General features: G+C 44.5%; 1 protein-coding gene across 1 annotated transcript in view; it reads left to right on the top strand.

Moving 5' to 3' along the window:
- HMCN1 (hemicentin 1) overlaps positions 1-14,010 on the top strand; it is a 350,746-nt gene that overhangs the window by 261,962 nt on the left and 74,774 nt on the right. The window contains exons 59-68 of the mRNA XM_040985773.1: positions 230-343; positions 433-635; positions 869-950; positions 1,055-1,186; positions 1,806-1,955; positions 3,560-3,719; positions 5,773-5,897; positions 6,110-6,293; positions 6,831-6,928; positions 9,155-9,433. Of these exons, the coding sequence (XP_040841707.1) occupies positions 230-343; positions 433-635; positions 869-950; positions 1,055-1,186; positions 1,806-1,955; positions 3,560-3,719; positions 5,773-5,897; positions 6,110-6,293; positions 6,831-6,928; positions 9,155-9,433 (1,527 nt within the window). The remainder of the gene's footprint in view (positions 1-229; positions 344-432; positions 636-868; positions 951-1,054; positions 1,187-1,805; positions 1,956-3,559; positions 3,720-5,772; positions 5,898-6,109; positions 6,294-6,830; positions 6,929-9,154; positions 9,434-14,010) is intronic.

The following is a 14,010-nucleotide window of genomic DNA, read 5'->3' on the forward strand; positions in this document are numbered from 1 at the left end:
AAATTGTTTCATTGTCTATGGTTACTTAAGAGAAAAGATTTATTAATCCCTTCATGAGGAAGCAGTCAGAAATAAAAGCTCCAGCAAAGCAGCTGGAGCTGTTTCCATTTAAATACGAGTGTTGTTATGTAAGACTGCTGTGTGGACACGGTGTGCTTTGCCTTTGTCTTAGTGAGGAGCAGTTGTTAGAACTCTGCCCCGTCTTCACTGGGCGTTGTGCCTCCCACAGGTGGTCGCACACTGCAGATTGTTCGAGCCAAGGTTTCTGACGGTGGTGAATATACTTGTGTTGCTATCAACCCTGCTGGCGAAAGCAAGAAGAAAGTTTCTCTGACTGTGTATGGTGCGTATTTCCTCTGCTGCAATCCTTTGTCTGAGCTGCTTTGCGGTGGTCCCCACTGCGCACCTTCATGTCCTGTTTCCTCCCCTCAGTGCCCCCGAGCATTAAGGACCACGGCCGAGACGCTCTTTCCACAGTGACGGTGAGGGAGGGGAACTCTGTGTCCCTGGAGTGCGAGTCCAACGCTGTCCCACCTCCTCTCATCACGTGGTACAAGAGTGGGCGGATGGTGGCCGCATCTCGGCATGTACAGCTTCTAGCTGACAGAAAGATACTGCACATCAAGAAGGCCGAGGTGCGTCTTTGGTTTTATTTGGTGTCAGGACTCCTGGGATGGTCTGGGGGATCCCTGGAAGTGGCAGACTCCCCACACTGCAGTGTGTAGATGCCAGGCTTACGGAAGGCAGTTGGAACTGGGGTATCTGAGCATGAGCATGAACCACGGCCGGTGAGTTATCTACTCCCGAGCAGTGCACTTGGTCATCCGTCACTCTGGGGAGCGCATACAATGGCATCTTTTTCTTCTAGGTGTCTGACACAGGCCAATATGTATGTAGAGCTACAAATGTAGCAGGACGAGATGATAAAAATTTCCACCTCAATGTTTATGGTGAGCATATGCCTCTAGCACAACTCCTTCTCCCTCGGATATGCAAATTAAGGCAGTCTCCTGAATTGGCTTCTTGAGGACACCTGATTTCCTTGTCTCTCTAGTACCACCCAGCATCGAAGGACCTGAGAGAGAAGTGGTTGTGGAGACCATCAGCAATCCCGTGACCTTGACGTGTGGTGCCACTGGAATCCCACCTCCCGCCGTAGTGTGGCTGAAGAACGACCGGCCTATAGGTACGACAGCCGTGCGTTCTTCCCTCTTCGCCACTCGGTGTGTGCACGAGACATCTTCAGGATTAGGCTCACAGCTGTGTACTGTCCAAGAAGTTTCACACACTGATATACCTATGGTTTATGAAGTGATCTCTCCCCCTCCTCTCCATTTCTTTCTCCCTCTCCATTCCGCTGTGTTTTTACAGTTAAAGTCCAAGCTTGTGTGTTTGGCACGGCTGTTGATCCTCCACTTCACAGCAGCATCCTGCAGTTAAGCATATGACTTGAGGTCACAACTCCACTGTCCATGAACAGCTTCCTGCTCCTGCTGAGCCTGGGGAATGCCAGGATGTTGGCTCACAGGGCTGTGTCCTGCCTCCAGCGCAGGAGAGCTGTATTAAACGCTGCTTGTGGCCTCGGCCCGGCCCTGCGTCCAGGGTCGCAGATACTTGGGGAGTGAACCACTTCATGCACATCACACTCTCCCTTTCTCTTTCAGAGGAATAATTTTTTTTTTTAAGTACAAAGAGAGATCTTTTAAAAAATCTTTCACAGAGAACATCACATTTTATGATGGGTAACGGTGATGTTAAGGACGAAAGCTTTTACATGTCTTGTTCCACTTTTTTTCAACTTGTAGAAAATTTTGATTCACTTGAAGTTCATATTTTGTCTGGAGGTGGAAAACTTCAGATTTCCCGGTCTCAGCCTTCAGACAGTGGGAATTACACCTGCATTGCTTCAAACGTGGAGGGAAAGGCACAGAAAAGCTACTTCCTTTCCATTCAAGGTACCGCTGAACACTGACTTGCACTCAGTTTCTGGTCATATTCCATCTGTAGCTCAAAATCATCAACATTTAAAGACATATTAATAATTGATTCAAAGTTATTAGTCAGCAGAAACAGTTGCTTGTTTTCTTTCATTTGCCAGTAGATTCTATTTTCATGGAAAAGGTTATAAATTTAAGAAAAAGGAATCATACAAGTTTAGTAATTTCCATTTTTCTATTTTTAGTAATTACTTCCTATTGTATATATTGCATTGCGCTTTAATGATTTCTTTAAAATTTTTGCTGATAAATAACAGTTCATGAAGGAATTGTACTCAAAGCACTAGTAGGAGAGTAGGTAAATTTCAAGTAAATGTGAATCTTTCACTATTTGGGGAGAGCGTAAAGAGCACGTTTAAGGAGTCCCTACTCTGCTCCAGCACGGCAGCGCGCACTGCCAAGACAGTTTGTTTTCTTTTGATTTCCAAAAAAAACTCTGAGTGTTACTTCTGGCTCAGAGTTGGAATTTTTAGCTTGAAACTAAATTGAACTACTTTTATAATTTTATTGTAATTACTAGATAAGGTAATTGTCATACATCATAAATTATCAGTAGCATCTACCTGTTATATACTCTACTAAAGTGAACTCTAAAAAAATGAAATAAAGTTCTGGGTATCAGTGTCTGTCTGTAAAAACTAAGTGTCATTTGAGACTTCAGGAGCATAAAGGGAACATTGTGATTTAGAGATTGTCATAAACTGCATGCTTAATGTGTTGGGTGCGTTAGTGAGCGTAGGTGTCGCTGATCTGAGGTACGCCCGAGTGTTTACCAGACGTCTTCTATACTTTATTGTGTCTTAGGAATTAAGGTGGCATACGTGTGGGAAGCTTGGCCCTGCGCCTGTCGTGTCAGATACTAACTGCAGTGTGAATTCATACTGCCCCAGCTGCTTTCCTGTGGTGGATATTTCAGATGTGGTGTAACTGTCATGTTGTAATGGGAGCGCGATTTAAAGAGATTACGCAGCGGCGTGCTGCTAGCTTCCGGTAGTTGAGTGTCAGAGGACTTGGTCCTGAATGCACAGCCTGTTTTCTGCCAGTTCTGTGGTCTGAATCTCCCTGGCGGAGCCTCTCTGACGCTCCAGCATGCCTTCACGGATGTGGAGTTCAAATGTCCAGAGTGAGCTCTAGTGTGCTGATGTGAGCCAAAGCTACCCTAATTAGATAGAATAGCATTTCAGTGGTTTCTGTGTGGTTACATCACTAATATTTTTATTACTCATCACTTTTCGATCAGATCACGAAAGTGAAAATCAAAGATGGCTGAATAAATGAGAACAGATGCTCTCAGAACTCAAAAACCATGAAGCATGTCAGCTTTTCTGGCCAGGAAGGGTACACACACCCTGTGACAAAATGACTTAATCAGCTTACACATATACTAGGAATATTGAAACAATCCCTCTATCTTTCTCATTTAGAAGTAACTTGTAAGGATGACAACAGTTTGATCTTGAACCATAATCCAGGAAGAATCAAAAATAGAAATGGCGTGTTGTTTTGGACAATGTTGCATTCATTAGAATAATATCCTTGAACCTCCACTTGTTTTTCCAAAGTTCCTCCGAGTATCGCCGATGCTGAAATGCCAAGTGAAGTCAGTGTCCTTCTAGGGGAAGATGTTGAGCTGGTCTGCAAGGCACATGGAGTCCCCACCCCACGTCTTCAGTGGCTGAAAGACGGAAAGCCTGTAGCTAGTGGTGGAGCAGGAAGAATTCGGTATGTCTTGGAAGAATCTTTACTTTTTAAGGTCTTCAACAGTGCTTTATGCTTCAAAGTTCATATGAATAATAATGCCAGATTTCATCTCATTGCAACTTGACTCTCATTATATTCACAAAGGGAAGTGATACATTTTTGGAGAGTTGGGCAGAAATTCTCTTTGGAGAACCCTCAGAAATGCATGTACTGTGTGTGTATTCTGAAATCTCATCAGTCCAGAAATGTTTATCGGCCACAGAACATTTAACCGAAGCCATTCCCCGAAGCAGCGTGTTTTGCTCTCCTGCTAGTGAAGCCAGTTTCTTCCCACAAGATTCACGCAGTCGTCCTAGCTGCCCTGTGTCCTAATAACGGCAAGCTGTAAGTGTACCATGCCTCTTGGCTCATGTTCACAGAAGAGTAAAGCAGCCTGATTCATTGCTTAGCCTGGTTTATGCAAATCCCACTTTGAGTTGGCACTTGTTGGCAGCTCTGCTGAGAGGGAATGGCAGTGCCATCTGGGCCTCCTGGGACCCCCCCCCAGCAAATTCCCTTGGAAGGAGCCTTACCTCCTCACAAAAACTGGTCACATGCACACACCCAAGAAACAGGCAGTAACTTAGGCATTAATTAAATGCTGTAAAATTGATAATTTTGAAACAGTATTTTAAATTTAAGGAGTTGTAGTGCTTTTTCCCATCTATAATTTATAGTAAATATCTAATTTAAAGACTGATGATTGAAATTTTCTTTGCAGATACCAGTGCTATTCACTATACACTAAAATTTAATTATTTTCTTTGTAAATGTAAATAAATTCATTGGATGCTGAGATTACATATTCCACACTTGATCTTAGCCAAAAGGCCGAGGAGCGATTGAGATTACATATTCACCCCTTTTCAACACTGAATAATTTGTTAATTGGTGTTTTATACAGGCATTGTAAATTTCGTTTTTCTTGTATGAACATTTCTGAATAATAAAGAAGTATTTGGTTGTTTGCACTAGTTCGGCTGATCTTGGACATACCCCAGACTGAGCACTCAGTCCTCGATGGGCCCTACAGACCTGGCGTGCTGCTCCTCCCTGGCTCTTAGCGTTGTCATCCCTCTTCTGCGATGAACTAACTTGGCTGCTCATTAAGCCACTTTGGCGCTGAGCTCTGTAGTGTTCCACAGTATGTTCCTTGTCGGCTGACCAGATCAAGTGCTTTCTGGAAGTCAGCTGACCACTTTGCAACACTCATTGTCGCTTACTCTTTTGCTTGTTAATATGATTAAACTCAGGGAATTTTAATTTTTATTTTAAAAAAATGCAGCGACGTTTGGTAATAATACTGTAGTTCTCAGTAATCATATTTTACAATGTGATGAGTTCGAACGAAGTAGTTTTGACATTGGGGAATTCTAATGAAATCAATGTTGAAGGAATAAGTAGATTGCAATTTCATCTCTCCATAAAATATAGGAAATTTTTAGTAATTAGTGGTATCTTCAAAGAACCAATAATTCAGTAATGTTAATTTAGATACCTTTGCTTATTTAATTGAATTTGAATCATTTACTGTCAGATTAATCAAAAGAAAGTCTTTAATAATTTGTAGGAAAAGAACTTTGCAAAATAGATTCATGTGATACCAAGTTGTTGCAGCTAAAATAATTTATACTATTTCTTCTCATGAAGGTATTAGTAAATCATTTACAGTATTAATTCGAGAAATTTTATGATTTTCATTTAATTCAGGTTGTCCATTGATGAGAAGACATAATTCTAATTCTGATGGCAAAGTGTCTTGCCTGTGATTTGAATAGAGGCGTTGCTGTTCTTTCTTGTATGAGTGATGGGTGGGAACCACCTGCAGACATGCAGGTAGCTTCCTGAATCCCATCCACCTCCCTCGCCCTCACTGTCTAAGCCTTCATGAACTTACTGAAATCGATTCGGGCCAGTCTATTCAAAGTGGAGACATCATTTGAGAGTACTTTTTCTCCAAGAACACAGTCATCAGAGTTTTCCAGCCCTTGGCTCCGCGCGGGCCATCTCAGAGTCTCTTTCCCCATTCCCACAGGGTGACCGCCCACGGCAGCATGCTCAGCATTGATGGCGCACTCACCTCCGATGTGGGGAAATACACATGTGTGGCTACCAATCCTGCCGGGGAGGAAGACCGAGTGTTTAACTTGAATGTCTATGGTGAGTGTGAGCCCGTCTGCGTACCGCGCGGCCCGAGAGCACACCTGTATGTGTGAGCTGCGGCGCTCAGTCCTCGACATGCTGCGTCAGCTCAGTCCACTGCTAAGACTAGTTCCTGCGGGGTCAGAGCAGGAAGGTGGGCAATGCTAGGTCAGACCGTCTTAACTCGTGATAATACAAATGCTGTCTCTTTCTCTCTCTTCATGAATTAGTTCCGCCAACAATTAGGGGCAATAAAGGAGAGACGGAGACGCTCGTGGCTCTGGTGGACACCTCGGTGAATGTGGAGTGCCGGGCCTCGGGGGCGCCTCCCCCGCAGATCAGCTGGCTGAAGGCGGGGCTGCCCCTGCCGCTGTCCTCTCGGGTTCGGTTGCTGTCAGCGGGGCAGGTTGTCAGGTCAGCTTTTGGTGCCAACAAATAACCTAGCAGGAGTGCTTTCCTATTCATAACGGCTTAAAGAAGCGCTTTTTTCCCCCTAACGTGTTTTTCAATGTTTTCCCTCATTTTAATATAGTTTTAGAATAGGGAACAATGGCTTTTTATTCTATTTGAAATGCTCATATTTTAGTAAATCCGTGTAAACCGTGTCTTTAACAGACTTGTTCTCACGTGTGAATGTTCATGTTTTCCAGATATATTTTAGGCAAAGCCTCAAACGGTAGAAATGCCCATCACGATTCTGTGATTTTCCCATGAGCACCATTCCCTGTTAACGTATATTGGAAAATGTTTACCCTATAAATTATGTTACGTTAAAGTGTGCCTGATTGCCTGTCTAGACTTGCTTGTGTTAAAGGCACCACGATATTTCAAGGTGTGATTACAAACCTCGTGTCCAATATCTTCCAACATAAGTCCCTTCCTGTAATTATTTACAAACTGCAGTTGTTTCAAATGGGATCCAGTGAGGAAATGCCGTCCATGGTTTTCTAGGATCGTGAGGGCCCAGGTGTCGGATGCTGCTGTGTACACGTGCGTGGCCGCCAACCGAGCGGGGGTTGACAAGAAGCACTACAGCGTGCGGGTGTTGGGTATGTCACAGCGATGAGCCGCTGTTTGCTGAGTGGCGGGCTAAGCAACAGGCGGATCTTTAGAAACTCACCTCACACATCAACAAATCTATGTACCGCTGTCAGTAAGAACTGATGAGAGAGCATCTTACTGCCTGGGACGCAGGGTGCTTTTCCCCAGGGTCCATGTTCATTGGCCTGTGCTGTCTGTGGAAAACTCCTCTGGACTGGATTTTGCATCTAAGTCAGAGGAGGCCGGCACGGTGGCATAGCAAGCTAGTTCTCCACCTACAGCACTGGCATCTCATATGGGCTCTGGTTGCAAGCTCCATATGCTGCAGTTCCCATCCCACTCCCTGTTTGTGGCTTGGGAAGAAACAGATGATGTCCCAAAGCCTGGGGACCCTACCCTGAACTCATTTGGGTGACCTGGAAGAAGCTCCTCGCTCCTGGCTTTGGATCAGCTCAGCTCTGGCTGTTGCAGTCATTTGGAGAGTGAGTCAATGGATGGAAGATTTCTCTCTCTCTCTCTCTCTTTTTCTCTCTTTCTCTTTCTTTCTCTCTCTCACTCACTCTTTCAAGTAAGATAAATACATCTTTAATAATAAATCAATTGAGCTACAAGGCTAGTCATCCTGTATGTAGAGAAGGAGGCAGGCTTTGGACACAGCAGCTGAAGTTGCCACTTGGGACTCCTGGTGTGAGTTCTGATCTCTGCTTCCCTGCTTCCTGGGGCGATGGAGGACAGCTCAGGAGCTGGAGCCCCTGACAGCCACAGGGTAGGCCAGCTAGAGTTCTCGGCTGCTGGCTTCAGTTTGATGAATGCTGGCTGTTGCAGGCATTTGCAGGGATGAACTAGTTGAAAGAAGGTCCCACTGTCTTTCAAGTGAAATAAAAAGAACAGCATGAATTTAAATATGAGTGTAAAAACCGGTCAAGACTGTTTTGAATGATACCAGCAACTCATGTAAAACGCTTAAATCTGAATGAACATATAGACACTTGTGTGTGTATAGAGAGAGCGAACTCAAACATTCCCTTTCTGAAATATTGAAATTCGCTGGTTTGCACTTCTAAGTTCCCAGAAACGTTTCAGAACTCTTAAGTTGCTACTTACTGTAAGCTACAAGCATCTTCTGTTAGATTATACGGAATTTAGTCCGTGATTTTATTTTCTTTATTCAACATAAAATAATTCAGTGTACACTGCAGGATCTGTACATTATTTTTTTGAGAGTCATTTATTTTTATTGAAAAGGAAAATGTACAAAGAGGAGAGACAGATGAAGATCCATCCATTGACTCACTCCCCAAGTGGCCACAATGGCCGGAGCTGAGCTGAACCAAAGCCAGAAGCTAGCAGCTTCTCGTAGGTCTCTCACACGGATTGAGGGTTCCTAGGGTTTGGGGCCGTCCTCTACTGCTTTCCCAGGTCACATGCAGGGAGCTGGATGGGAAGTGGAGCAGCAGGGACAAAAACCAGCACCCATATGGAATCCTAGCACTAGCAAGGCAAGGATTTAACCACTGAGCCATCACTCCAGGCCAAGGATCTATACACTGTAATGTTGAAGGAACATGCTTGAGAAATTTAAAAATCACAAAGTTACTGATTGTATATTCTATAAGAAAGCAGGTGCAAATTTCTTTGCTAGTGTCTGGAAAAATAATTGGCATACATAAAGATGTTTTTGTGACATCTTCCATTCCCCATGTGGTATTTTAAAGTATATATATTTTTATGTTTATCTTTTTGGCTTATTTAAGATGAATGAATTTCATGTCCTTTGTAGATATCGATTGAACACCATGTGATAGTTCCACTCTACATCCCCCCGTGCTCCCAGTCCCTACTCCTTCCTTGCTTTTGCTTTTAATTCTTGTAATGTACTTTCAGTTTACTTTATAAATCAAGCTTAACTCTCCACTAAATTAAAAATAAATCAATAAATAGTAAATAGAAAAAGTATTGTTTCTCAAAAATATAGGTGAGGTTTATAAACAACAGGATCTCAAAATGTCAATTTTGCTCTTACATGTTGTACTCTGCATGTAAGTTACCACAAACCAGGGAGAATATGCATTTGTCTGTTGGGGACTGACATATTTCATTCTTCATAATGGTTTCCAGTTATGTCTTTTTTTGTTACAAAAGATATTTTTAAAGACAGACTCACTTTAGCATTTTTGTTAAGTTGATCTCGTTGCAAAGCTGTATGAATTTTCTGTCTCTTGTTGCCTACATAGCACCTCCAAGCATAGACAATGCCATGGGGAGAGAGGAAGTCACAGTTGTGAGGGGCAGCCCCACCTCTCTGTCATGCTTTGCTCACGGAACCCCGGCGCCCCGTGTGTCCTGGCTTAAGGAGGGTCAGCCACTGGGGCTGGATACCCACGTGACCTTCAGCGCCGAAGCCATGGTCCTTCAACTGCTGGAAGCAGAGACCCAGGACTCGGGAAGGTACACCTGCCTGGCCTCCAATGAGGCTGGAGAGGTCAGCAAGCACTTTGACCTGAAGGTCCTAGGTACGTACAGACTCACCCAGCACGTCACACAGGCTTCATAAGAAGCAGCAAAACATTTAGGGCTGTCAGCTGTGAAACGTGGTGTGACATCCTCAGTTTGGGATTCACTTATGTTTATGGTTCTCATCAGAAGCATGTGAAGTCGTATAGGAGGGGTCTTCAAAAACTTCTGGGAAAATGTGTATTATAAAAAATGCAGAATTTTTTATAAATGTGCCAAAATGAACTTTTAGTTTCATTTGTCTACCAACTTTTGGTAGTCCCTTTTTATTATCTGTCTGAAAAGATGAAAACTCCTATTTGTAAGACATCAGTAATTGAAACAGTCTCTGAGCAGTTGAGAAGTAGCTTTAAAACTCTCTGCTGTAACTGGAAGTAATCTGAAATTAAGTCTGATGGACAGTCTTACTGTTTACACTGCTATGTGCTATCCCAAGCAGCCGTTAAGTGATGCTGTGTGCAGACTGGAGTTGGAATAGCCATTTCAGGCAGTTGTGTTGACTCTTGTGTGCCTCTAAAGTGTTTGAAGTATGTATCCCAAAGTTCCACGTGCAGATAGTCTAAAGAGAAGGCATATCTTCTCCTTGAATTTAAAATTTCAACCTTGGGAGTGACAGGAAGATGAATGAAATGAGACAGCTCAGTAATGATGACTTCTCTGGAGTCTGTTTCAGTCCTACAACCTACAAAACAGCAAAGAGGAGTGGCAGGAGTTCCAGTTAAGTAGACCTTGTGTATGCTTTCCAAGCGCTCTGTAAGCTTAGAGTGCCTATTAAAACGTAACAATTTACGTAACTTTAAGAGTTGCCTCATCCCTAGTTTAGCCTTATGAGGCGGAAGCCCGTGCCTCTTCCTGCCGCTTTATCAGCACTTAGTATGACGTTTGACGTGCCAGAAACTTGATGTTTACTTGTTGAATTGAATTTAGTTGGGCTGGATCCTGTCCAGCTGGGTTGAAGGGAGTTTCAACTCAGAGGGAGCTAGAGTGGCACCTAAAGGAACAGAGTGAGGTCCTCTGCCATGGAAGAGATGTGCATAAATGGGCTGACCATAGAGGATACTCTGGGGTGTCAAGAGGCAAGAGACAGAGCAACAGTGTGTGAGGAGTGGCTTGTGGCGCAGGTGCCTGAGGCCGCAGAATGTGAGGAATGACAGGAAATGACATAATGTGAACTTGTACATTCATGGCCCCCATGTTAACTGTTCACTATTGCTTGGAAATTGCGTGCCAGCCTTGTTTCTAGTCATCATTTAGCCAACAGTTGCGAACACCTGTTACATGATGCATCAGTGCATCCTGCAATGAAAAGGGGGCGCTGCCAGCACTCGGGGGTCCTAGGTCTCAGGGAGACACGGGTACTGAGCAAATCCAGAAGGTTTCAGAGGGGTGTTTGAAAATGGAATGTTTGCGACCAAAGGAAAGTAATCTGTGCTTAGTTCTTTCATAATACTTTCCGCAAACTCTTTGCAGACCCTCCGTAGCAATGTCTGAATGCGGTGAAGGTTACACGCTTACACTGTGGGTTGGGAAGATTCAGTTCGCTCTGCTCAACAGTGTGTCCACGCCCTGGGAGGTGGGACTGTAGACATGAGTGAACAGTCAGGGTCTTCTCACCTGGGGCTGACGGAGCCCAACCCACAGCAGGTACAAGAGGAGGACGACAGAACTGGAGATGGATGTAAGCAGAAGGGCCTGGAGGACCTGTCAGGGCTTGGTCCTCACTGAAAAGGCAAGGGGGATGTCACCAGTGTGTTGCAGCAAGGTTCCGTTTCCAGAAATCCCTGTCAACAGAGTGAAGGAGGCTGTGCATTCACAAAGCCCCGACACCCAGGGCCTGGTCTAGGTTGTGGCAAGGAAGAGAACCAGTGTTCCTCTAGGAGTTAAAAGTCCGAGCAGAGTCAGAGCCAGTGTGTCTGTGGGTGAAGGAAATGAAGGAGAAGTGGCGGTGACGGCATCAGGGACACAGGAGAAGGACAGCTTGCACAGTGGAGAGTGCTCTAGGGACGATACTGTCGTGAAATAGATTTCCAGCATTGGCTCAGCAGCAAGGTAGGAAGCTGCAGCACTTGAGCCTCTGGAGAGCAGATCTCAACACAGCTGTAAAGCACTGCTGCACCAAGACCCAGGAAATGCTGTGCCCATGATGGCAGGGGCCAGACTGGGGGTGCCATCTAGACGCTCGTTACAGGGGCAGCCAGAAATGAGTGAGAGGGGGTGAGTCTGGGGAGGCAGCACAGGGTCTGACCGTAAGCTGCTTTGCTGACCATATGAAGAAGTTGGGCTTTGTCCTTTATCAGTGAAGCACAAAAGTTCTAACGAAGGAGATAATATGGCTAGAGATGTAGTTTGAAAAGATTATCTGGCTAGAAAGTGCAGAACTATTTGGAGCAGCACCAAGGGCGGGTTCTGAAAGACCGGTGAGATGTTAGTGATTGTGTTTGGCTGTGGCTAGTAGGGAACCTAGCTGTGGTAGTTTTAATAAAGAACTTATTTTCTCTGAGTGAGCCTTCCGCACATATTTGCAGCTCTCTGGACCCTATCATATCTAGTTGGTGGTAATGCAGAGTCCACCTCTCCCTCCCCCAGTGTTCCCAGGGAGCTGAGTTAGAGCAGTCAGGACCCAAATCAGTGCTTATGGGATGCCAGCACTACAGGCAGAGGATTTGCTTAATGAGTCTCTGATCAACCCCAAGGACGTTTTAAAATCCAAAGATTATAAGCTTTTTGAAAGGCATACCTAATTAATCTTTGAACATGGTGATTAACATGTAAAACAAAGAACTGATATGGTCATATTGATTGTTGATCATTTCATCTCAGTGGTTCAGACCCGACTATGGAAGTTAAAGGAGGCAGACACTAAGGATCGTGGTGCAAGGACTTCCGGCTTTTACCAGTTCACGTCATGCTGGCAGTGCTCATCAGGCTTGTGTTATGGAGAAGGCCTTGGTGCAAGAGGAGGAGACTTTGGGGGGAGAGGAATAGCCGGATCTGAAGTTTAGACAATGTATATTCTTAAGTTCACTGAAAGGAAAGGGGCAGGGTTAGTCCTTGGAACCATAATGAGGAGAGTGTTGTTGTTTACTGAATTCACTAAGATTACTTGATGGAGAGACTTTAGAGAACACCCAGCACTTAGGAGCTCCACATTCCCCATCAGGTGGCTGGGTTCAGTTCCTGACTCCAGCTGCTGACTCCAGCTTCTGGGTAATTCTCACCCTTGGAAGCCTTGGGGATGGCTCAGCAGCTGGCTTCCTGCCGCACCCCCCCGGGGGGGGTGCTACCACCTATCTCAGCACAGCATTGAGACGCTCATTCTCTGTGTCTCCCTGTCAGCCTGCCTCTCAAAGAATTTTTTAAGAACAAGTGTAAATGTTCAATCACAAGCACAGATAATGTTGCTAGATCTATCACCAGCTGCACTTGAGAAAATGAATCTTGCAAGAGAGGCTAGGGATCCAAAGTTGGAACCAAGTAAGGACTAGAGAAAGCTCCCCTCTGGAGTCCCGAAGGAAGTTTACTGTTCTTCTGTTTCTGATGACAACTCAGGGCTCCTGGCTATTGTTCCGATGACATTAGATCCTGTGAGGAAGGATCTGGGCATCTTCCATCTCATGTGGGAGACCCAAAAAGGAGTGGATGACCTCAGAGTTCTCGACCTCCAAAGGCACTCCAGTTCCCCGTGGTCTTCTTGACAGTTGGGATATAACCCTTGGTGCCTGTACTGATAGTCCTAGGTGAGGATCCGCGAGTCTTCAGGGTTGGGATACAGGCTTCCTGTCCGCCTGCTCCACTCTGGGGTCCCCCCCCCTGCTCTGTGCATATGACTTGCTGTTAAGAGGTTGTCAGGATCACTCTTGATTCCCCCTGTAAACTGCTAAATATAAAATGAAAATAGACACGAGACAGCTGAATAGTACCCTATAGCCATTTTAAGGTATGTAACAGCAGGTTGTGTATAAACTGAAATTGAAATGTCAATGAAGTAGTCACGAGATGTGGTTAAGAACTTGCATTTTCTAACATATTGGTCACTCAATACCATGTCAATTAACTCCATAATGTTATAAATTGTTGTTGATGTCATGTTGTGGTTTTTCATTGGACGGGATGATATTTTGCCAGCTCTGCTTTCAGACCAGAGATGGTCTCTCCAAGAAACTGTTGAATTTATCTGGACAAGAAGTTGCTGGACTCTGTGCTTGGTCCATGCTTGCAATGAAAGAATCATGACTGGATTTGAACTGTACTACTGCAACAGGTGGAGGAATCCACCATGGGGGAGGGCATGGAGAGGGAGGGGGTTGGGGGAATCCCAGAGCCTATGAAACTGTGTCATAGAATGAAATGAAATTTTAAAAGAGAAAATGTATCTTGACATCAATATGTAAGACACACAGAGGATGAAAAAGAGGTTATGTTGGACAGCATTAAGACGCAGTGTTATCTTAGTTATCATCTCAACAGGAAAACCAATGTGATGTGTTTTTCCAGAAATGAAAATGAGGATTTATAGGGAGAGATTTTTAACAAGCAAATTTTAATGCACCAATACCTGTGCTAGAAATTGCAGTAG

Source organism: Ochotona curzoniae, unplaced genomic scaffold, assembly GCF_017591425.1.
Source record: "Ochotona curzoniae isolate NIBS_2020 unplaced genomic scaffold, NIBS_Ocur_1.0 contig_430, whole genome shotgun sequence".
Lineage (NCBI taxonomy): Eukaryota > Metazoa > Chordata > Mammalia > Lagomorpha > Ochotonidae > Ochotona > Ochotona curzoniae.